This window comes from Danio rerio, chromosome 4 (assembly GCF_052040795.2).
Source record: "Danio rerio strain M-AB ecotype USA chromosome 4, GRCz13ab, whole genome shotgun sequence".
Lineage (NCBI taxonomy): Eukaryota > Metazoa > Chordata > Actinopteri > Cypriniformes > Danionidae > Danio > Danio rerio.
In genome coordinates this window covers 20,773,801-20,798,672 of record NC_141024.2, presented here as the reverse complement: position 1 = coordinate 20,798,672, position 24,872 = coordinate 20,773,801, and the positions used below count along the sequence as shown (strand labels likewise).

Sequence of the window (24,872 nt, the reverse complement as noted above, 5' to 3'; positions counted from 1 at the left end):
CCTCAGACCACACACTGGGGAGATGAATCATGCTTTAGTCACTTAAAGGTGCAACCAATAAATTTGCCACATTAAAAATGACAATCTTCAGGGAAAAGCATCTAGATCTTCTAAAAAGCTTTGCTTGGTAACACTTTAATTGAAGGGGGTGTTAAAAAAAACTGCCATGAAACCTTTATAATCATGATAATGTTTAAATTATGTGCCAATCGCTCAGTTATGTCATATTAAATGCAGATAACCTTGTTTGAGATGTTTTATATGACTACTTGACACAAACGAATACATCTTTGTCATGACAGCTTGCCATTACCAAGATATTTAATGTTTTTGAGACATTTGAAATTGTCTAGTATCTGACATTATGTTGGAGGAAACTAAAAAAACAATGAAAATAAAAATGCATAAATAAATCATCATGACAAAGACATCTCAAACAATGCCATCTTTTAAAATGCATTTAAAATGGTACAACTAAGTTAATGACAATAAATTTCAGTTGTAATACGCATGCATAAAATCTCCTTCATATTCACATGATGTCATGTCATGATAATAAAGGTTTCATGAGGTTTTATGACTTCAACTAAAGCATTACTCTTTGGTTTGCTTGTTATTCTTGCATTTTCTTCGTTTTTTACTTAACCGCTCAGCACACAATGCCTCAGTGAAATGTGACCGCATGAGATCTCAGAAGATACGAAGAAGGCCTGAGTCTTGTCACGCTTACCACCCTCAAGTAAATACAAACATACTAGACTGCAATCAGACATGCTTTGCAGACAGCTATCTGTCTGCAAGATTTGAAGATCTCTGCTACATATTCTGTGTCTCTGTTGCAGGAAAATGCCAAGGACTGTGGTGGGGCTGTGGCAATCAGCCTGTCTATCATGCTATTCTTTGCCTGTTTATCAGTGTCAGCACTCATCCATCGATGACAGAGAGCCTGTGTAACCCCCAAGAGAATCATCTATAGTGCATAGACTTAACTCACCATGTTATTAGTTTTGACTAGAACACTTTTTTCTATAATGTAAAGTCTTCAACATCAAACTTAGGTATAGGTTTTCTTTGTAGATTCCTTTTAAACAGTGCTGGGATTTTATGACCTTGTCTTGTCACTGAAAGACCTGCAAAAATGTCTTGAAAAATCAGAGTGATCAGTGATTTTGGATTGAAATGAGACCCAGAGAAGGATGAAGAGAAGCTGTGCTTAACTGAACTGTGACATTACAGAGACATAATTTATGGCCAGTAGAATATGTGACCATTTCTCAATGTGAAGCACAAGAAAATTGTACAAAGTGTGCATAAGATATCGGTGTGTGTGTGAGTGAGAGACAGAAAAACAGGAATATTTTACATGGATATTCACAGTACTGTTTTGTTTTTTTGTTTTTTTAACCAAATGTGGCCATTGGATAAATAAATGACCATTGTGGTATTTGCTGTAAATGTCTCTGAGAGGTTATTTCAAGATTTCAGGGATGCATTTGTTGTTTGTTTGTTTGTTTGTTTGTTTTTTACATTTGTTATGCACTATCATTAATTTAGCGTCTTTATCAACATTCTATATACATTTCTGTTTTTGATAAGTGTGTTGCGTTTACTTTCTTATATGAATAATTCTGTAGTGTGTGTTCTCACTCAGGTATAATTGCACAAGAAGGGATTTTTGAGGTGTGTGTATTTGTTTGAATTTTCAAATGTTACTGTAACTGGCACTGTAAATATTACATTACAGCAAGCTCATGTGTCTTACTGTCCACCCAAAACTTAATTTTGAAACGCTTTTGTGTTAAAAGGTGAACAGGAGCGGCGGTCTATGGTAAAATAAAAAAAGGAAAAAGAAACTTTCTTTTGGTGGTGAATTATTTTATGTTATAACTGAAAGTATTAAATTGAGTTTGAATATGTATAGCAAACATTAAGAGTAATAAATATTGAATTATTAATAATTTAGCTTTTTATAAAGTTTTTGAAAAAACAGGTTTTTATTTGCTTAAAAATATAATACGAAATATGTTTACATTTTAATTGTTTTATATTTTAATTAACGTTCAAACATAGTTTTTCCTATTTAAATGTTAAAACGTCATATCAATGTGATGTAATATTTTTATTTATTTGTTAAAACGTAATTCTTTTTCGTAAATAAACATTTTTGTTTGTTTTTAATGTAATCCTACAGCTTATCATATTTCCCACAAAATAAATAATAATAATAAATCTGCAGCAAAATATTTTAAGATAATAATGTGATGAGAAATGTTTCCTGAGCACCAAATCAGCATAATAAAATTACTCTTAATTTGTAATAACATTTAAAAATACTTAATTTTGTTTCATTATTTAAAAACATCAAAAAAGGGGCTACAAACCTTTGACTAGAAGCTAATGGATGCTAATCGTATTTAAATTAAAAAGAAAGAAAACTACACTAAAGTTAGTCAGACAGTAAATTACAAACAAAAATGAACAAAAAATGTAAACAGCCTTTAATATATACATTAAAACGATTAATATAACAATTTTGCTTGGTCTGAAAGGAATTATAATCATATAAGCCAGGCCCGTAGCCTGGGGGCGTTCGGGTGGTTCAAAAGAGCTACCCTCTGTACTGACAAACTTCAGAATATGCCTGCTATATGAGCTTATTTGTCCCATTTTTCACAGTATGCCATCATAAATCATGAAAATAACCGATAGAAGAAGGCTTTAAGACTAATTTAATTTGTAATTGTTCAAATTGACAAATTCTGATTAAGCAAATGAGCTGGCCTGTTTGTTATTTGCCTGTAGGTGACAGTTTTTAATTTAAAACAAGTTTAAACAGATTCCTAATTGTTTTTGTTTTTTAATGATGGATGATAATAAATTTGTATTTTCTTATATTTCTTTGTTTAAAATGTTTCTTTTAAAATTCTAATCACATTACATTATTTAACTACGATAGCTTATTGTTTAAACACACATTTGTAAATAACTGTTAAACACTTTGTGGTAAACTAGTCTAGACAAAGCACTTTGACAAAACTGTAGGAAAGACATTTTGTTGCATCAAATAGTGTGGTTACAATCACCATCTGACAGGCTAATCCAGCAAAAATGGTGCTTAAAATGTCACTAAAATGCAGTATTTAAACCTCATATTTTAATAGAAAATTAAGTGAATAATTTCAAAAATGACCACTTTTAGAGAAAAAAGAACCACCCCTTTCAATAGGCTGGCTACGGGCCTGTAAGTTATTTTGTCCCTAGTCTTTTTTCTACCATTATTCCATATTTCTAAAGCACACTTTTATTTTGTAGAGCTGTCCTGCGCCGCGAAGACTCTTATTTTGTCGCATAGAGCGCGTGTGCGGGGAGGTGGATCAGATTCAACGCAGCTCCGCCGCAGCGCTCAACAAACATCAGCCTGAATAGAGAATAAACATGAGCGATCATTGAGCCTCTCTGCTCTGCCTGCTCAACCCACGGCCATTCACTTGGCTTTATTTCATCCTTATTTCGACCCTCGACTGTCCGGCAAACTGTCTAATCTGGAGGAGGACGGGGAGGTGAGAATTTAGAAATATGATGGTGGAAATAAATCACTGTGCTGCTGTTGTAGATCATCAGATCAGGATGACGCTCATCATATAGGAGAGAGAAACGGGCAGATGCACTAAACAATCGCGTTGCTGTTTTGTTAAATGTCACATATGCATCATGCTTTGTATTTTTGATAGATTTAAGGGTTGATTGTATTTGGTCATCTCGCTGTTATCTGTGCGGTGTGCAGGTTGATGCATCTGTTTTTATAAACATGTCAAACTGCATGTGACGTTCGCAAGGTCACGCACGCAAATCAACTTTGCGTTTTTCGCCACATTCATCAGCTGACCGTTGCGTGAGCAGGTGCAGAAACCTCCTCCTCAGCCTCAAATATAACAGGCAAACAATGCCGAGATAATGCAAATGCTAATTAAGCATTGTCACAGCTGTCATGCTGAATATTGCGCGGAAACGACTTTTATAGACATTATGCTTTTAAGAAACGCTATTTTTGATATAATAATAACATAAAACCCGTCTTCAGTGATGTTATTTCAGAAACAGTTCAATAAATCAGCAATTCATATCGAGATACTTACTTTTATGGCCGAAATTGGTCAGGTAGTCGATGGAAATCGTTCAAAATTAGTCAAGTGGTCTAGTTTTGCGAGTATCTCCAATCGGCTCTTCAGCACAGACTGAAAGCTGGTCTGGAATTCAAGTGGAATGGAATGGATTCATTCCTTAGGAGACTCAAAGCAGTCTGGAATCACTAATGTTAAACTCCATTTCGGGTGTTTATTTACACATCAGTTAGAAAGTCCTACCAATAACGATAACAAAATTGTCATTTTTTTAAAACAATGGCAATGCTGTTTATAAAAGATACTTTTATAGTTTAAATTAATATTTTCAAATTAGTTTTTGTTTTCCATTTTTAAAATTTATATTTTTAATAATATATATATAGTTCTTTTTTGTTAAAAATAATAAAGCAACAGTAAAAATTTATATGTAGCAACCATTTAGTAACTATATTACTGACAAATCGTTTGAGAAATCCATTCTGCGTTGATTCTGAGATTTTCAAAAAGCATTGCTATGCTATTCTCTCTTGAATAAATTCAGAGCTTGGTTTTTAACAGCAGATGGCACTGTATGCTTCACAAACAGCCATACTCTGCTTGCATCTAAATCCTTATACATACCACTTGAAACTAAAAATAATTATTAGAAAAGTTAGAAAAGGTTTAAGTGAATTACAAGAGTGCTTGTAATGAGATGTGTTTATACTTATAATACTCTGCTAAAAACACAATCACTCTTTCTCGCTAGCACTTGTCTACGGTTAAAAACTACTATAGAAGCTGCTGTAAAAAAAACTAAGCTTAGAATTTATTCAAGAGAATAGCGATGCATTTTGAAAAACTCAGTTAATGCAGGATTGATTTCTCAAACAGATTTTCACCTCATACCTCTTGCCATCTTTAAGGTTGTAAATTGATTGTGTATGTTTTTGTTGAACCCTACTGTTTGAATGAATTCAGCTAGTTTGTAATACAACTTTTTATAATAGTGTAACCTGTGCTTAAAATTACATTGCCCACGATGCTGTGCAGAATACAATAATCTGAGAAATGTAGTTAACAAAGTACACCAAAAGTGACCACCACCCACAAGTGACTCCACCACCCTCATCCATAAAGCACCATAATTGATCTTGCTTTGATCTCTAAGTTCCTAAATCCATGTGAATTGGAAATGTACAATGTTTAATTTATTAGCTCACATTGTTAGTCTTAAAATGAACAGTTAATCCATGCAAGTTAATCCACTGAAAAACAAGTTTGTTTTGGTAATCTTTATTCAAAGTCTGACCATTTACTTCTACATTTGGAGCGGCGGTTGTTCTCTGTTAACATCTTTCCATTAGTTGAATACAAAAGAATGATGTGAAAAAAGAAAACCCGCCCCCCTACTAAATTTTCAGTTTTAGTTAGAAATATATCAATCAGCATAGTGAAATAAAAGTCTCAGCAAGTTCCGGTTCACAGACTTTAAATATTTGTATGCATATTTTTCAATAAATGTAAATTATACTGTTTCTATGGATACAGCCAACAACTTAAATTAGTCTCAATTGTTTTGTATTACTGCACTATTTTTAATTGTGTCATTCACAATGCTTCATAGGATTGTCATTTGTTTTTTCATTAAAGATACACAAAACTATACAATCTTATCATATTGTTTTTTTGTCATGCATCTTTGCTTCAAATATAGCATGCTATCCTGGTAGTTAATTTGGCTCATGGATTATAATGTTTTAACAAAGACTTTCAAAAATCTGTTGGAGGAAAAATGAGTGGGTAAAAAATTGAGGGCTGGCATTCACGCACTCTATATCTTTGATTTACTAAATGCATTTATTTGAATATAATCATGGCTATAATTAAAGTTTTATTGTTGGTAATGGAGGTTGTGATGTGACCGAAATGATTGTTAATGAATATTATTATTAACCTTGTAACAATTACATTAGTATCTACAAGATGGTTAATAAAGTGTGTAACAACATTAGTAAGCAACTTAATAATAAGTTCATAAATTGATTAATCCATTACACAGTGATATTTGTAATTATTAAAATATTTCAAGCGGACGTGCTATACATGTATTACATTTTTCAGTAGGGCTGTTTGTTTGAGGATCATTCATTTGTATTCAGCTCAGCTCTGCTTTGCAAATGATTTTCCTGTTTCAGACTAGCATGGCCATGACGGGAGGCATGGCAGCGCCCCTCCCTATGAGCAACCATACACGTGAGCGCGTGACGGTGGCCAAACTCACGCTGGAGCACTTCTACAGCACCCTGCTCACCCAGCATGAGGAGCGTGAGATGAGGTGAGCATGTCAAAACCGGCTCACTACACCTGCATCCTCAAACCATATTACTAAAAGGGGTAGTTCACTCAAAAACGAAAATTCTGTCAATGATTACCCACATGTCGTTCCACACTTCTGAGACGTTTCTTTATCTTCACAACACAAATGAATATATTAAAGATGAAATCCAGGAGAAATATCAGAAACATGCTCAAAACAGACAATATGCATTCAGTGGTTCAGTTGGAATATTATCAAGTTATGGGAATACTTTTGGGGTCACATAAAACAAAAATAATGACAAGTATTACAATAAACATGGAGAATGATGAGCGCTCTTGGATTTCATCTAAAGTATCCTAATTTGTGTTTTGAAGATGAACAAATGTCCCAGGGGATTGGTACAACATGAGGGTGAGTAATTATTAATGACAGAATTTAAATGTTTTGGGGAACTAACCCTTAATGTATCCTTTAGGCAGATTGTGATTTAATTAGTACAGGGGTGTCCAAACTCGGTCCTGGAGGGCCGGTGTCTAGCAGAATTTAGCTCCAACTTGCCTCAACACACCTGCAAAGATGTTTCTAGAAAGCCTAGTAAGAGCTTGATTAGCTAGCCCAGGTATTTCTGATTGGGGTTGGAATTGAACTTTGCAGGACACTGGCCCTCCAGGACCGAGTTTGGACATGCCTGAATTAGTATAAAGCTTATGTTATAAGGTTTTTTTTATGTATTTCAGGCAGAAGAAGCTGGAGAAGGTGATGGATGAGGAGGGTCTACCTGATGAAGAGGTCAGAAGCATTACTGACCTTAAAAGCTACATGACATTAGTTTATTTTATATTCTGAATATGTTCCTGAGTAAAAGAGACATTTACACCCAAAAATGAAAAGTTATGCTATTTTAATATATCCAAAACTTCCTCTGTTGGATACAAAAGAAGACATTTTAAATTTTGATGGACATCTGTAGTGTGGAAAAAGTACTATAGAAGTCAATGGCTTCAGCATTCTTCAAAATATCTATTTTTGCTCTGTGTATTACACAAGAAAGTATGTCAAATATGATTGTAAAATGTACAAGATGAGTTAATGATTGTACAATTTTCACTTTTGGGTGAACTGTCTCTTTAATAATCAGAGAAGTGTCAACAAAAACCTGTTTTGCTTATTCACAAGTACAGTATATATAGCTTGAGTAGGTCTCAGATAGTTGCATTGTGCCAATGTGGCTTAATAATATTGATATATTTAATTTAAGCTTTTTGTCTGTTGTTGCAGAAGAGTATGAGGCGCTCTCTGCATGCTCGTAAGGAGACTGAGTTTCTGCGGCTCAAGAGGACTCGGCTTGGTCTTGATGACTTTGAGTCCCTTAAAGTGATTGGGAGAGGAGCATTTGGAGAGGTCTGTTTATTGCTTTGCTGCAAATCTTGATGTCTGCCATCTTCTAAGGCTGCAACCTAGCTTAAATGAAAGCTCATGAGTGATCGATATAAAACACTCTTCATAAGCAGGTCACATAAATAGCCCATATCATGACGTCAAAACTTGACTCATAAAATATATTTTTGAATTTTGATGTTAGCATAAAAGCAGACCTGTTTTTTATATATATTTTTGAGTCGGTAAAGGAGTAGTTCACCAAAATTTTATTTACTTACCAATTACTCAGCCTTAAGTGGTTTTAAAGTTATTTTTATTATAATATTTTGAAGAAAGCTGAACACCGGTATTTATTGACAACCTTAGTAGTAACAAAAATTACTATAGAAGTGAGAGAAGTCAATGGCTACTGGTTTCCCACATGTTACAAAATATCTTATTTTGTGTTAAACAGAAGAAAGAACTCTGGTTTAAAACAAGTGGAGGGTCAATAAATGGTGATAGAACTTTAATTTAGGGTCTTTAATGAATCTTTTTGTTTACAAACTTGCTCTTCCTCCTGGATCAGTCTTAAGTTAGTCTGAATTATGTAAATTTATTTTCAACTGTAATTAATATATAGTAAAAACAATGTTTTTTGTTAAAAATATTTCAGTAATTTCAGTACCTATTTCAGTTAGCTGCCAGTAATTCTAGTGTTATTTATTAACTATTATACATGGGAATTAGCTTTTATTTAAAAAATATTCTAACATTTTGATTTATTTAATTTTTAATCAAGTTAATTCATTTTTAATTAAGTTTTTAAACTTATATTTACATTTTATTTATTCATCGTTATTTTAATTAACAATACTGGATTGTGCTCATCTTCACGGCCTTTTTATTTATTTATTTTTAAGAATGCAGAAGAATTTATAGCTGTAAAAAAAAAAACGTTAACTTACATTTCTTCAGAAATCCCAGCCTCTTCTCAGAAGATCCTTATTTTGTATTGTCTTTAGGTGCGGCTTGTTCAGAAAAAAGACACGGGTCACATTTATGCCATGAAGATCCTCAGAAAAGCAGACATGCTAGAAAAAGAGCAGGTATGGACTTACATTCTTTCAATTCTATTTAAATCAGCAGCTTCAGACACAGTCGCCCGTTGTCATAGCAATCCACTGATAACATCTCCTCTCACCTGTGTGCCTCCCTGTGGCAGGTGGCTCATATCCGCGCCGAGAGAGATATCCTGGTAGAGGCCGATGGCGCCTGGGTAGTAAAGATGTTCTACAGCTTTCAAGATAAACGCAATCTGTACCTCATCATGGAGTTTCTGCCTGGAGGTGAGGACAAATGTACAAAATGTCACATGGTATTTACTGATGTAACCTTGCGGGATTTAGAACTGGAAAAGTACTAACGGCAGTGGAAAGTCCTATTTTTAGAGCAGCTCCCCAGAGGCCGTAACTCTTGAGTGTGTGTTCAGGAGATATGATGACTCTGCTGATGAAGAAAGACACGCTGTCGGAAGAAGCCACGCAGTTTTATATCGCAGAGACGGTTTTGGCTATTGACTCCATTCACCAGCTGGGCTTCATTCACCGAGACATCAAACCTGACAACCTGCTGCTGGACTCACGGGTGGGAATTCGCCTTTATCTCTGATGTTTGCTCACACACACACACAAACAAATAACATGGACCGTATGTTCAAAGAAGATGAATGGGGTTGGGGAAGGCTTTTGTAGTCTATGAAACTGAATGCGTCATGACAGATTGTGTCTTTATGTTCTGTAGGGTCACGTCAAACTGTCTGACTTTGGCCTCTGCACAGGTTTGAAGAAGGCCCATCGGACTGAATTTTACAGGAATCTCACACACAACCCTCCCAGTGACTTCTGTGAGTGGCCAGCATAAACGGATTACGCAGAATAAATAGAGAAACAATTATAACATTTTCCAATAATAATGCTAAAGAATTAATAGCATAAGAATTGCAATTCCCTTGATTATAACAGTAAAAACATATTGTAACTGAGCGTTTTATACCAGGGGGTATTTTAAATAAGACAAAACAACGTAAACTTTTTGTCTTTAAAGAAACAAGATTTTGGAAAACTGGATATTTGAGGAAGCTTAATTTTAAATGTCTGATTTTAAAAATAAGTAAAATCTGCAAAATCATATGTAAGGTACTGTATTTACATTCTATTACAATAAAACAACAATGCATTTCGTAAGCTTTGCATGTACACTAAAACACACATTCTATAAACTCTTTGTGTGTTTAGGCCTGTCACACTAATCAATATATCGACTTATCACACAACACATGGACAAGACCTTAGTCATTTTGGTGATGCAATATATATCGCCCGTACATACCAATTCTAGCAACATCTTAGCTGATTGTGCAACATTTCTATCTTTATTGGAGGTCTCAGTGTCTGTATGTTTAAAGAAAACACTATAGTATTTACTATACATTACTATGGGATATTTTCATGTTGGTGCCTGACAGCAGAAAATAGATTTAGTAGCAGATATCACAGCCTCTTACTTTTTACTTTGCACTTTTTCTGTTAACATTTGTTATTATTTATTTGTTTAGGATATACAGTGCTCAGCATAATTGAGTACACCCCATTCTAAAAATGAATATTTGTATCCATTTCTTAGCAAATATAGGCAATGTATTTTTGTACATTTAAAGAAACATTTATTAAACAGATATATCTATTAAAATAATTTTTTAGTCACCAAACATATTTAGAAATAGAAAGATAATACAATTAAAATTCAAGCAAAATATTGCAAAAATATTAACAAAATTACAACTAAATTTTTCCTTTTTTTTCTTTTTTTTTGTTTCTCTGGATTTTCCTTGTTTAAATTTGTATTTAATATTTTTCTATGACATATACATTTAGGTGTACTAGTTTTTGGACCGTTATTGTAGGTTATTTTGTTAGATAAGCTCCAGATTTGCCTTCAGTACTGACTAATCTATTGTATATGCACAAATATAATATTGTATATCTTCCTATTAGAAACTATGAGTTTAAAAGATAGATTTGTGAGAGGTGTACTTATATATGCTGAGCACTGTATATTTTCAAGTTCTGATTCCAATGCCTAATTAATAAATTGTTAAAATGACTATTATTAAATGAAATATTCTTAAGAATTAAATATAATTTGTTCTTTGGAAGAGTGAACTTGCATTATGGTGCTATTATATCGTCATTCTGGCATTATGTAATTAGTGGCATAAAATGGTCTTAAAATGACAATAGTATCATTTATCGTAGTATATCCTGGCACAATATATCGTACAAAGAATGATATTGTGACAGGGCTATGTTTGTTTCATATATGAATCTCATGTTACAATTCTGAAATGTTTTTTTTTCTAGTTACGCCAAACACTAAATAACCGTTTGAGTATATTTAATAAAAGAAATTCTTGTTGGAAAATGCCATATGATTCTAAATGGTGATGAGTTCATTAAGGCAAAGGTGCTAAAATGTCTTTTTTTTTTTAAATGCAACTTTCTGGCATAGAGTACATTGCTAAATAGCTGTTTTTATCCATGCATATTTTGAGGTATCAGAAAAAAATAAAATGATGTATGGAAATGACAAGATACCCATAAAACCTTAGAAGTATGACCTCACTGTATTTTTGTTTTCATTATAAGCAATGATGTAAACATTATAATTAATGTACAACAAAAACAAAAATTTGACTTTTCGGATCTTGTGATTGGATAACCACTGGCTCCAATCTCAATACATTTCTCAAATGTTGTTTTGAACGTCTGTCATCTCTCAAGATTTTGTTCCCAAACACCAGACATCCGCCTCCGAATATGTTGTTTGTTATTACATGTGCTGCTGTCTGCGCGCTCTGAAGCACAAGTCATGTATTATGAAGAGAAAGAGCTACAGCTCTCTGGTTAAAGAAACTTTCATTTTTATTATTGATCATTTGGGCCAGCTTCTTAGGAAGTGACTAGTGTGACCTTTTGAACACACATTGTAAATGATTTAAATTTAAGTGATATTCAAAATTTTCATACAAGCTAAAATTTCAGCTTTGGATGGAAACACAGCTATTGACAAATGTATTATTCAAAAAGCTTTTCTTTTTACAGTCATTGTGGGGTAACAAAAATAGGATTAACAATTAAAAATAGGGGCAGAATGTGGGAAAGTTAATAATTTGAAACCTACTTTACTATGTATATCCTCACGAAGAATCACAAGAAGTTATTGTCAACACCTGTCACGGATCATTTCAGTTTTTATTTAATATTATAAGTGGACTTGTAGGAATACTTTAAATGATAAATAATAAAAATGGCCCAAATTAACCATATTTGCTCTGTTTTATCTTCTGTTAGCCTTTCAAAACATGAATTCAAAGCGGAAAGCAGAAACATGGAAGAAGAACCGAAGGCAGCTGGTAGGAAATTTTTCCCTTATTTTTAACAGAACAGAAAATTTTAGGTATTACTAGTGACTTAATTTCTCTCATATTCAGGCATATTCAACAGTCGGTACGCCAGACTATATCGCCCCTGAGGTCTTTATGCAGACAGGCTACAATAAGCTGTGTGACTGGTGGTCTCTTGGAGTCATAATGTATGAAATGTTGATAGGTTAGTAATTTGAGATACGAAACACTAAGTGGACGGGTTCATATCAGGCCAGACTCTTTCTGTAAAAGCCTTTTACTGTAGCCCTTTCCTGCACTAAAACAGGTGTTTGTTTGGTCTTCCTGTTTCAGGCTACCCACCTTTCTGTTCCGAGACGCCACAGGAAACCTACAGGAAGGTCATGAACTGGCGAGAAACACTAACTTTCCCTCCTGAAGTCCCCATTTCAGAGAGAGCCAAGGAATTGATCCTTAGGTCAGAGATTCTTCTATATCTGTAACAAAAACCATATTGAAGAATGATGTCATTGTATCTTAAAAACCAAACAATGCCTCATTAAAATGATTGTTCCCTCAAGTATAGAGTATCACTGATTTCAAAAACATTTGAAATCAAATCTAACCAAACTGTATGGTGATGTTTTCAGGTATTGCACAGATGCAGAAAACCGGATTGGATCAGGAAGTGTGGATGAAATCAAATCTCATCCCTTTTTTGAGTCTGTAGACTGGGAGCATATCAGGTATTTATGTGCACACATTTTTCCTTTGTTTTTTTTACGTCATCACAGTGTTGTCTAGAGCTGCAAAATGACTCTGAATGTTTATGTTGGCGGGATTAATGTAATCAAGCTTTTTGATTGTGTGATCATAGAGAAGCAGTGTTTGAAGTTGATAATTGGAACTGAACTGTTTCCCTTCTCACAGAGAGAGACCTGCTGCTATTTCCATAGACATCAAGAGCATTGACGATACGTCCAACTTTGATGACTTTCCAGAGTCAGACATTCTGCAGCCAGGTATACTGCAAATTGTTTTTATAACCAACTAGAATTTGCACACAATATCACTCCATTTAATTTAGTTCACTATGCAGTTATGTTGTCTACTTCTGTATAGTCATTGTTATTGCAGTAAGAACTAACAATTACAACTTGTGTTTATAGTTAATATTATTGCGCTTTGTGTGAACAGACTAATTAGGTTTTCCAGATGGTCAGGTTTGCCTAAGCCATTTAAGTCAGGGGTTTTAAAACTGTGCTGCAAGGACCCCCGGGGGCCACAAGGGAATGCTAGAAATGTTGGGTAAAAAGGCATTTAAAAAATGTAAAAATAAGTAGATTTTTTTTTTTTTAAATGATCCAAAGTTTGAGTAAATTGAATTAAAAAATTCAATAATAAAACCAATAAAAATGAATTGTATCAATATCAATGATAAAAGAAAAATAATATAAACTAAAAGTCCAAAAAATAAAGTACTATGATGAACTTATTAATAATGAAACTTAAAAAATAATAATGTAACTTAATGGAAATCAAATAGTTTCCTAAATAATATTTTAAACTCATTTTTAATATCAAATTTTACTGAATAAATTCTGAATATAATGTTTAAATGAATAAACATTATAAAATGAACTATATTGGTACCATTTAGCTAGAAAATTATATGTGTTTTTATAGGTTTAATTTTAATTAGTTTAGATTTATGATTAATTAAAGGAATATTAAAATTTATAAAAATGTTATATTAGAGTGTTACAGTAAAGCTTACAATTCTTATATACAGTATAATTTTTATTTATTTTAATTCTGCTTTCATTTGAGTTTTTATTTTCGTTTTTAGTTGAACTAAAATAATTTTAGATATATTTCCAACATGATTTAGCAACATGAGGTGATTAGATCTATACACAAGTAGACAGTGTTATAATAAATATGCAGACTAAAATGCATCCTCACCTTTAGTCCTTAAGGAATCAATTATGTCTATTGCCTTTACATAGGATTTGTGATGTGTACAATTAATGTAACAGATCATTTGCAGATATTCATACATGCATAAACCCATGTATTCCACCCATATCTACTGTATGTATATACAGTGCAGCTCAGCATATATGAGTACACCCCTCACAAATCTCTCATCTAACTTCATATTTTTATAGAAAGCTATACAATATTATTTGTGCAAAAACATTAGTTTAGTCAGTACTGAAGCCAAATCTGAAGCTAATCTAACAAAATAAGTTAATAAAAAGATAATGGTCCAAAATTAGTGCCCCCAAATTCATATGTCAGAGAAAAATATTAAATACAAAATTTAAAAGGAGCAAAATTCAAGAGAAACAAAAAAATGTTTAAAAATGTTGACATTTTGTAGTTTGCATTTTTCTCCAATATTTAGCATGAATTAAAATATATTATCTTTCTATTTCTTAAGAATACTAAAATATTATTTTAATAAATATATCCATTTAATAAATCTGCTTTGTTTAAATGCACCAATACATTGTCTATATTCACTGAGAAATAGATACAAATATTCATCTTTAAAATGGGGAGTACTCAATTATGCTGACCACTGTATGTCTAATTGGCATTTCATGGCTCTGTCTGCTTTTCTGACTATTCTCTTCATCTCGCATCATTTCAGTAGCAAATGTAACAGAATCAGACTTCAAGTCCAAGGACTGGGTTTTCCTCAACTACACCTACAAACGCTTCGAGGGCTTGACACAGCGTGGCACCATCCCTACTTACATGAAGGCGGGCAAGGCGTGAAACTGGCACAGATGGTCTGGAAGAGGAGGATTAGAATGTAAATGACAATTCAAATGCAGATTTCTGCAGATGAAAAGCTTATGCACTGCCGCTTTGTGCTACACAGTAGACCTGTTCTCAGAGGAGTCCATGGTGACGATAAAAAGAAAAAAAAAAGCATAATAATTATATGGCCAAACATAAGGATGGAGACTCTCTTCTCCTGCTGCTCAGCTAAAAGGAAACAACGGTTACGCTCTACAACACTGGATTAAACAGGGTCACAGATGTATACAATAAAAAAGGGAAGCAGATACATCACTGAAGCCTTATGTTCAGAAAACCTCTGAAGTGACAAACCTGCAATAAAGTTGATTTCCCCCAGTCACCTTTTTTAGCTTCTTTCCCCCAAGAAGTTGAGAATCTGTATAAACCCAAATCAAACATGTACAATGTTAGACATACTATATGATATAGTTTACTACCTGATGCTGAATATTTTCCATGATGGATGTTTTGTGTTTTTAGTGTGGAGTTATTTTGTTGTATGTATGTTTGCAACCTACCTAGAAGAAACTTGAAGAAGGGATTGATGGTTTCTGTTTGTGTCAGTGCCAGAGAAGCAGCCTGTTCCTGTGCATTTCATCCATAATGAATCCATTTTGTGAGCGTTGTTCACCTATGCAACCATTTTTGTAGTTCTGTTGTAACGCATGCGAGATGTAGCTTCAGTCAGTGGTTTGAAAAGGCAGATCAATAATGGTTAAAATGTGCTCTCTTTTACATATGTTTTACAGGGTTTTAATAGGTTAATTAACTTTTTTAGCATATTACATTTTAAACGGACAAAGCTGTAACCAAATAACAATTAAATAATGGTGTTTATCACTCAAAGCATTGGAGAAAACAAACTACTGAGTTGATGTCTTGTTAAAGATTAGTTAAGTAATAATAATAATGATGATCATAATAAAAATAAAGGTAACGGTTGATGCACTTACATGCTGTCTTAGTTGCTGAGGATATTTAGTGATTGGACATTTGCTGTTCTGCATGACTACAAATTACTGGCCCGATAGCAAGGCTAAAAATGAGAGCAAACATGCTGTAGCTTCTGTGTAAAAAATTGGTGCTGGGGGGTTCACTTAATATATTCCCTTCTGTTGTTTTGTTATCTGTTGACATGATGTAACAATGTAAAAGCAAGAAATAAATGTTACAAATATAGAAAGACTTATTTTTTCCCTAGTTGTAGCTGATAGAGGACCTACTTTGTAAAAATGGATGGCTCGACAAGAGCCCTCTCTAGTGGTAATTATTATACCTACAATATAGCAAAGATCTCTTTCCCAGGTAAATATGAATAAAATGATATATAATTATATATGATGATATATATATATATATATATATATATATATATATATATATATATATATATATATATATATATATATATATATATATATATATGATTCACGTGAATTAATGACCCCTAAAAACTTCAAACTAAAAAAATCAAATAAATACAAATTAATTTAAATAATCACTTGATCTATTTGGTTTGTTTACATTGTATAATTTTACATTGTATTTTTATTTGTTTTATATTTGTTAACATTTTGTATTTACATTTGTTTTACATTGTATTTGCATTTGTTTTATATTTGTATTTATTAAATAAAGTAGGCTACTATAACGAGTTAAAACAATAATGTAACCTAAAAGAACCTTTAATAGATGTATGTCTTAACAAAAATATTTTAAATGATACTTTTACCTAGATTTCCCTCCCTTTTTCACAGAATAAAATAATTCAAGACACAAAAGGGGAAACCATGATTCTGTATTTTAGGCTGCATGGTGATCTCTTGTTTGCATATGATGATCAGAAGGGTGTAAATGATTTTAATTATTGTTTTTTTAGAGTTTACTTCATCCCAGCTTCAAAGCAACGCTATAAATAGATACACAAATACACGTTCTTGTGTGCGGACATGATTATAACACCTTGTTCTGTAACCCCATGACTGTGATCTCTGAATGGCTCAGCAGTGTTTGGGATCCGCCTACGTGTTCTTATGACAAATCTGTAAACACCGCAAGTGATGTCGGGATTGGTGAATTCAGTGACTTTCGGTTTGTTGCGGGTAGAATATTATTGATCGTGATGCTTTTTAGTTTACCGGGTCTATCACTCTTGTCATTACAAGCTCCTAAAGTTCGCTTCAGTACGTCCGAATCGTTTTAAAACGCCGGTTTCAGCAAAGGGAGTTATTCACTAATAGATGTCTGATGGTGTTCAGCGTACTGACGGTGTTCGGCTCGTCGATAAACTGTAGGAATACATTTAATATGTTACGCTATAGAAGTCAGTGTGTTCAGTCATAAAGTTTGCGTGGAGTTCTCTGTCCTGAACGCGTGAAATCAGGCCACTTCTGCTAAATCTCTGCAGGACAAGACACATGTTGAGATTAAACCCCACCTTCGACATTCAAAGAGATGTTGTGTCAAGCATTTTGGCCAAGGAGGAAAGGGCGAATATAGGTAAGCAGACTTATAGTGTAATTTAGGCTATATTAATCATCGTTTTAACTGTCATATGAACTACTAATAATAATTATATAATTTCACTATCGTTTTGATTGTACTGTAGTCTATATATGAGCATGCACGAGTTATGCACTGTGTTTAATGTGTGCAGGTGTTCTTGAGCCTCGAATTCTGAGTGTGGAGAGAGATGGAGGAGTCGTGTACTCATGGAGAGTAAGTTTGACTTTAGTTTGTGTGTCTCTTTAATTTGACAGGTCATGTGCTCGACGTGCCGTTCATAGCAGCGCAAATGACTATCGCAGGAACAATCCGCCGACAGTACAGCAAACGAGCTCTGCGTGCCATACATACAATACACACTTGTACATGGCTTACATTCAGTCCAGAAATTAATGTGTGGACCCTGGTGAAAAAGGGTACAACTCTCATGCTCAAGTAAATGGATTTTACTGTATATATGAGATAAATTGAATTGCATTTTTACAATAATAATCATTCATTTTAACAACAAATAATAATTTCTTACTAAAAAACAAAGAGGGCAGTAATATGAGTTAATAGTATATAGCTTAATTAATATGAAAAGTCTGACTTGAAAATAGGATTTATTAAGGATTATATTCACACATACTATATGTGTAACTATTCCAATTAAAGCCAGACAATACTGAATACATGCCAACAGTATGCAAATGCATTTTGGTTTATGATCCATATAGAAATCTGACATACAGTTGAAGTCAAAATTATAAGCTCTCCTGTGATTTTTTTTTTCTCCTTTTCTAAAATGTGTCCCAAATTATGTTTAAACCGAGCAAGGAATTAAAAACTGTTTTTCCGATAACAATTTTTCTTATTTGTTTTATTTTGGCAAGAATTAAAGCAGTTTTTTAAACCCATTTTAGGATCAATATTATAAATATATATTTTTCATTGTCTAGAGAACAATCCACCATTTAATAATTTACCTACCCTAATTTGTCTAATTAACCCACTAAACCTATAGTTAAGCCTACTTTAAGCTGAACACTAGTATCTTAAAAATATTGAGTAAAATATTATGTACTGTGATCATTGTTAAGATCAAATAAATTAGTAATTAGATATAAGTTATCAAAACTATTATGGTAAAAAAAAAAATTCAGGAGCGCTAATAATTCCTACTTCAACTGTATTTATTTTATTTTACATATGTCATGTATATTATTATTACTATTATTATTATTATTAAAGATAGTTTAAAATCTGAACACAACAGCATAACATGAAAATATAAAATACACATCAACTAAGTAAGGTTCAACTAAAAATACTGTGTTAGATCCAGATAAAAAAATTGTAATTGCATGAATATGGTCATATACCACATTTCTGTATGGAATAGCTTTACCAAAAATCATAGTAGATCATCATTATGTTTATTTAGAGGTGTTCTTAATTCAGACATAATTCAAACTCTGGGATCCGATGGAATTGCAAACTTGAAGAAGATTTGAAAATGTTGGAAATTTCACTTTTTACTTCTTTTTTTCCCTTAAGAGATTATTGGCATGTCCAGTATGCCGTTCTACACAACAAGCTTGCTTGTGTTTCTATTAATTAGGTCACTTAGCATCAATCCAGGTGTCATGATGGATGCAAACTGAATTGTGTTCATTTCTTTTTTGTAAACTAACTGATTTCCCAATCCTTGTTTAGGGGGCAACAGGAACTACAAGAATTGGGAAATATGATCCTCACAGTACAGAGAATAAGGTACAGATATACTATTACAGCTATAAATGATTATAAACTAAAAATAGATCTATGGTGTCAAATGAATACTTGAAATGGTGCATTAAATTGTGTGAAGTGAACTGAACTAAAGAAGATACTGTTAACAAACCATGTGCCCTCTTGTGTTCACAGCTCCTCTACACATTTGACAAGCAAGTGTGTGTCAGCAGCTGCTCTTTAAATAAAGAAGAAACACTACTGGGTAAGACTTAAAGCCACTATAAATCAGTTTTGGGTAGGAACACAGATCATTATATTATATTAGATATTAGAGTTTCTTTTTTTATTATGTTAATATTTTGGGTTTAATATAATATTTTGGATTTGTGATGGTGATTACTAATGTTAAGTTTTTCTGTCCTAGCGGTCAGTCTGTCTCAATGCACACAAGAAGGCCGCTTTAAACCAGGTAAATAAAATCCTGATGTATTTCAGTCACAAAATACAATACCTGTGTTTTATTTATTTTTATTATTTTTTTAATAATTTTTTCCCCAAAAAGAAAATTGAATTTGAAGAATTTTACTTTCTCCCGGGGCCATTTTTTATATCGAAGTTGACATTTAGCTGCACCATATTAGTGTTTCGTAACATCTAGTTTTTTTATGAGGTGGGTCATTAGACTAACACTCAACCCGCAACCTGGAGAACCAGGACATACACACACACTACGGACAATTTAGCTTACCAATTTATAGCGAATGTCTTTGGAATGTGGGGGAAATCGTACACATGGGGAAAACATGCAAACTCCACATAGAAATGCCAACTGGCCCAGCCCGGGCTCGAACCAGCAACGTTTTTGCTGTGAGGCGACGGTGTTAACCACTCAGCCACTGGTGGAATTTTAGGTCATACAAATAAGTATAATAAAAATTTCATAAAGTATTTCTTTTGGGAATGAAAAAACAGGATTCAAAGTTATGCATACTAAATATATTTTAGCAACTGACATAGGTTATGCAGATGTATGCTATACATTTAAAGTAAGCCTATAAATAATTCTGTGATTATGTTTATTCAAATAAAAAAAAATCATTTTGTTTTATATTAAATCTATTTAATTAGTTTTGTTTTTGGCTGTTAATGTTTCAATGTATTCAATAAAGAAAAACACTTTATTTTATCACTTTTCATTGAGTCCCTCAATTGTTTTTTATCCATTATTAATTTTGAAACATTTAAAAAAAACCTTTCTTATTTCTAAAGTGTCAAGCTGTGCATTTGACCTTTATTTTATTAAGTAACATGAAGCAATATATAATTATCATTATTAATAACAATTATTCCTATGAGACATTAAAAAACCTCACCATCTTTTAAAATTTATGTTAATTAATGTTAATTCAAATGTTTTAATAAATACGTTTGACTTTACTCCACCATATCTACTGTCATCATTTCAGATATTAGTCTAACAATATTGTATTTGCTTCTGTGGCATGAATGTTGCAAGTTCCTGTTTTAGAAGTATTTTTATAATAAACTGTTTGAGGAAGAAGAGGCAGTTTTATACCAGTGTTTCATTTCCCTTATCGGTTTCTTTGGTAACATTGATAATAATCATTAAATAAATGTGGCATCAGGATGCCTTCTTTGTGTCTTAACGACACCTTATTTATTTTTTTAAAGTGTATGTTTATTATTATTATTATTATTATTATTATTATTATTATTATTATTTTAACCTTTATTTTACCAGAAAAGACACAATAATCTCTTTTACAAGAGCGTCCTGGCCAAGACTAGGCAGTATATATGTCACATGGGTCTAACAGATAACAAACATAAAAAAGCAATTAACAGTTCACAAGAATCACACATTGACAAACAAACTATTCAAAGCATCTACAAGCATGTGTTTCAATTTCTTAATCATTTAAACTAACAGCATTTAGTGAAATCAATCCTTTAAACTGCATATTGTTTGTAGATTATTCCATGCAAAAAGTGCTGCGTATTTAAAAGCCTTTTTTCACCATCTCAGTTCGCACTTTAGGGACAGACAGTAAATAAATATTCTTTGAGCGAAGGCCATAGCTGAGGACAGGCTTATTACAAATGTAAGTATAGAGATATGATGGTAGTAAACCCAATATAGATTTGTAAAAAAATATATGCCAATGCTTGAGTCTACAAATGGACAAAGCAGACAAACCTACCCTAGTATTCAACACACAATGATGAGTAAGGGATTTAAATGTATATATGAATGTATTTATAACAGTGGCATATTCACAAATGTATACACATTTTCTCACATTCATTAAACAGAATCTAAGGGATTTAGAAAGATGAAATTACAGAAATCAAGGTGCAGTTAAACGTGCATAGGAATCCCGCTATTGCGGTTATCCTTTAACTCCTGATATGACTCTGTTTGCTTTCTACTTTAGTGTCAAAATGTTTAACGCTTCTCATCGAGATTCACCCAATCAACAACACAAAGGTCCTAAAGGCAGTCGATTGCAAGGTCAAAGTGCAGGTACTGAACAGCTGGTCATGTGAATCTTTGATTATTTTTTTTCTTGAAGGTCTACTGTAAATCTAATTGAAATTAACCCATGACATCCTTCCTAGTTTCTCTATCCCAAGACATGCCGGAGCACTGTACTAGAGAGCCATTTGCTGTTGGCATCAGAGGATGGCTGTATGTATTGTGGAAAAGTTGAAGATTTCATTAATATGCTTTATGAATTGCAGTCTATCGTGTTTTATAGAAGTCACTCACACAAATCCAGAATTGAACATAAGTTGCAGACTGTTCTGTATACCTGAGTAAAACATTAAATAATATAGGGTGGGACTTTATGTCTTTTTTCTTTTGGAATTGTTTGGATGGTGGGATAAGTGTGGTTTCCTAATGTTCTGCACTTGCTTTAGTAAAAACATCATCAACAAAACATTTTGCTACAGGAAGGATTGGAAGTGGCACATAATAAAAAAATTGCATTAATAAATAAATAAAAATAAGCACTGTACTATTTTATTTAGAAATAGAAGCTGTTCGTTTTAACTTCATGCTGACTTTGTATATTTATTGTAAGTGTATGTGAATGATAATTTTTATTCTGCAGATGTTGATCAGTACCACATAGCTCTGACCAGACAGGAAGGGTACAGAGTGGTAAGAGAAATTCTTTTTCATGGTCTAAATCTATGAATACTCATATGCATTTTGGAGAGTCATGTATTTGTGTTTTCTGAAACAGGTGATGCAGAATTCAGAGCGTCTGAGCAGAGAGAGAGTGGCAGAGGAGTTCATATGGGTCCAGTGGGACTCAGACACTCAAAGAATATTCTACCTTACTGCACGGGTCAGAATCACTTTTCTTTTTACTTGCGCTAAAAATGTATATTTTTTTTTAAGAAGAAAATGTTCATCTTCCAGTGTATGTCAGTGTTGTTTTTTTCCACACTGTAGGAGAAACACACATTGAAGTGTGTACAGTTTTACGCCGATCGCAATTTCGAAACTGTGGTAAACTTTTTGTGCACATGACAGTTAAATACTTTTAAATAATATTTAAAACTTGTTAATTGAAATACAAACACTTATGTTTGACAGTTTGAGCTTCCATTGGAGATGCCCAACATTGTCACTTCTCCTGTGAGGTGAGGGAGTGTTTTCTAGTAAAATACATGCAAAACAACTTAATTATGGGAGTGTGATATTGGCACAAACAGTATACCTTCATATTTTGGGTGATTTATTTATTTTTTTTTCAATAACAGTGTGTGGTTTAAGCTTGTCATGGATAAATTATTATCATACTAAAACTTCTAGAAGTTTATTGCAAATCCCCTGTTTTATGAGTGATTCATTGAAACATTAATTCAGTTGATTCATTCAAAACAGCTAATTCTGTCTTTATTTATTGATCACTGAATCGTATACTTTGTTCAAAAACAACAACGACATGCCACAGTGTTGCTCTGAGACACAATTGTTTTTCTCCTATTTCTGTTTTGGAAAAAAGAACTAACCACACAATACAGTGTGTAAGGTTAGCTTCTCATTCGTTCAGCTGTCGTATCAATTCATGTGACAATTTCCTATCTCACTGATGTGCTCATGTCATATCAAAACTGTTCTATTGCTCATGATATTAACTACACCCGCTAAAAAACTAATTCAGAAATATATATTTTTTTCTCATTTAACTTTTTATATTAGCTATATAAAGCTTTTTATAAGCATTAAGTCCATTAAGCATTAGGTTAAATTTGACAATACATTGTTAAAACAATAATTGCAATATTATAGGAGACTAAAAATATCATACACCCCTTCTCTAAATATATGCAAACAGTCATATGACTGTAAAAAAAAGCCAATGTTTTGCGAATAAAGAAGTGTCTGTGGCGTGTACAGGTTTGTTAACTTTGGGTATGATCACTATCAAGACTTGGAGGACGAGGGTCTCAGGTTAGAAGTGTTCACCAGCCCAACAGGCAAGTGATTTAGCATTTTTCAACATTAAATCATACTCAGATATATCTATATATTAGTAAAATACACCATATTTACCTTTGTTTTTTCCACTTTTCTAACTTGTCATGGATTAGAGAGTAAGTTTATATTTTCTCAGCCTTTTGCTTATTTTAACCTAATCATAAATATGCTTAAATCAGTTAACAGTTGGTATTTAATCACAAAATAATTACCTGAAATCACCAACACCAAATTACCAAAATGCTTTCCGTGTATTGTTTATCGCTTGATTTCTGCTGATCTGCTTTTGCACTGTTTTGGCTTTCTTTTTTTGTCTGGAGACTGATTTGTTTGATTTAAACTGATGTAAGCTGCTGTTCTGAATGTTTATGAATGTCTTAAATAGGAACCATGTGTGTGTGCTACAGCCATCCAGTGCGCTGGCATAAGGACGCCACATATACTATTGCATTTGTGCACCAAGGTACAAAACATTATGCCCTGATTCACATATTGATACAGATATTATATGAAGGATTAAACTGACTCTCTCTCTCTTTCTCTTTCTCTGATAGGCTGCAGTAAGACATTCACTGTATCTCTAGAGCAAGGCTCTGCACCAGCAAATTTCCCAACTGTCCGTCCTATCTTCATTCATCTGGGTCAGTATAGCCATAATCTCTTACTCAACCCAGACAAATCCATTTAACCCAGTTTAAATTTCTCACATATATTAAGAAAATGGAAAGTCATTCAAATTGAAATTCAGCTGAAAGGTAATTTTCTCATTTATTTGTTTCAGATTATTATATAGTGGTGTACATGCCTGATCAGTTCCTGCACTTAATCAACTGCAGACAACAGGACCTTCTCTGCTACAGTCTTTTCCTGTCAGGTAAGGCCTAAGATTTTATTTTATTATTGTCTTTAGATATGTGTGTGTTTTTTTGCCTCTCTGTACTTCTTGAGTTTAATATCTTTATGTTATATCGTGTTGTTTTGTTTTGTCATTTGCTCCAGATATTTGGAAAAGTTTTTTTTCTCTTGACTTTTTTTATGTTAGCTTTTTGTTTTATTTTCATGTTTTCCAGAGATTTGTGATTTTTCCCTTTT

The 24,872-nt window shown here is 32.9% G+C and overlaps 4 protein-coding genes and 1 long non-coding RNA gene across 11 annotated transcripts in view; 3 read left to right on the top strand and 2 right to left on the bottom strand.

Annotated features, from left to right (window-relative positions):
* The window catches only part of cacna2d4a (calcium voltage-gated channel auxiliary subunit alpha2delta 4a), a 57,876-nt gene extending 56,023 nt beyond the window's left edge, over positions 1–1,853 (top strand). For all 3 annotated transcript variants that reach the window (XM_087248208.1, XM_087248209.1, XM_087248207.1), the window contains 2 exons: positions 658–739; positions 843–1,853. In XM_087248208.1, the coding sequence (XP_087104334.1) occupies positions 658–739; positions 843–938 (178 nt within the window). In that variant the 3' untranslated portion in view covers positions 939–1,853. The remainder of the gene's footprint in view (positions 1–657; positions 740–842) is intronic.
* lrtm2a (leucine rich repeat transmembrane protein 2a) overlaps positions 1–8,879 on the bottom strand; it is a 38,844-nt gene extending 29,965 nt beyond the window's left edge. For 2 of the 3 annotated variants that reach the window (XM_087248216.1, XM_087248217.1), the window contains exon 1: positions 8,754–8,879. The gene's annotated coding sequence lies outside the window, so the exon portion shown is untranslated. Of the gene's footprint in view, positions 1–4,136; positions 4,293–8,753 lie in introns of those variants that run through there. The other variant, XM_087248218.1, reaches the window with a different exon arrangement.
* On the top strand, positions 3,329–16,226 carry stk38l (serine/threonine kinase 38 like). 2 transcript variants are annotated; one of them, XM_087246294.1, is made up of 14 exons: positions 3,329–3,560; positions 6,302–6,441; positions 7,164–7,215; positions 7,705–7,827; positions 8,811–8,894; positions 9,011–9,134; positions 9,278–9,432; positions 9,589–9,691; positions 12,198–12,259; positions 12,338–12,455; positions 12,584–12,707; positions 12,880–12,975; positions 13,160–13,251; positions 14,889–16,226. In XM_087246294.1, exons 2-14 carry the CDS (start codon positions 6,308–6,310, stop codon positions 15,014–15,016), a joined length of 1,395 nt encoding a protein of 464 aa, XP_087102420.1. In that variant the 5' UTR covers positions 3,329–3,560; positions 6,302–6,307; the 3' UTR covers positions 15,017–16,226.
* Positions 12,593–24,872, bottom strand: part of LOC147844707 (uncharacterized) — a 12,944-nt gene continuing 664 nt past the window's right edge. The window contains exons 2-4 of the long non-coding RNA XR_015483128.1: positions 15,562–15,696; positions 15,356–15,419; positions 12,593–12,726 (exon numbers count right to left, since the gene is read on the bottom strand). This is a non-coding gene — a long non-coding RNA (uncharacterized LOC147844707). The remainder of the gene's footprint in view (positions 12,727–15,355; positions 15,420–15,561; positions 15,697–24,872) is intronic.
* The window catches only part of gsap (gamma-secretase activating protein), a 24,327-nt gene continuing 16,551 nt past the window's right edge, over positions 17,097–24,872 (top strand). Inside the window, exons 1-16 of one of the 2 annotated variants that reach the window (XM_087248210.1) lie at positions 17,097–17,333; positions 17,451–17,542; positions 17,700–17,761; positions 19,247–19,303; positions 19,457–19,526; positions 19,689–19,733; positions 21,721–21,809; positions 21,905–21,974; positions 22,402–22,451; positions 22,537–22,641; positions 22,749–22,805; positions 22,893–22,939; positions 23,700–23,779; positions 24,166–24,243; positions 24,335–24,421; positions 24,562–24,654. In XM_087248210.1, the coding sequence (XP_087104336.1) occupies positions 17,284–17,333; positions 17,451–17,542; positions 17,700–17,761; positions 19,247–19,303; positions 19,457–19,526; positions 19,689–19,733; positions 21,721–21,809; positions 21,905–21,974; positions 22,402–22,451; positions 22,537–22,641; positions 22,749–22,805; positions 22,893–22,939; positions 23,700–23,779; positions 24,166–24,243; positions 24,335–24,421; positions 24,562–24,654 (1,132 nt within the window). In that variant the 5' untranslated portion in view covers positions 17,097–17,283. Of the gene's footprint in view, positions 17,334–17,450; positions 17,543–17,699; positions 17,762–19,246; positions 19,304–19,456; positions 19,527–19,688; positions 19,734–21,720; positions 21,810–21,904; positions 21,975–22,401; positions 22,452–22,536; positions 22,642–22,748; positions 22,806–22,892; positions 22,940–23,699; positions 23,784–24,165; positions 24,244–24,334; positions 24,422–24,561; positions 24,655–24,872 lie in introns of both variants that reach the window. The other variant, XM_087248211.1, reaches the window with a different exon arrangement.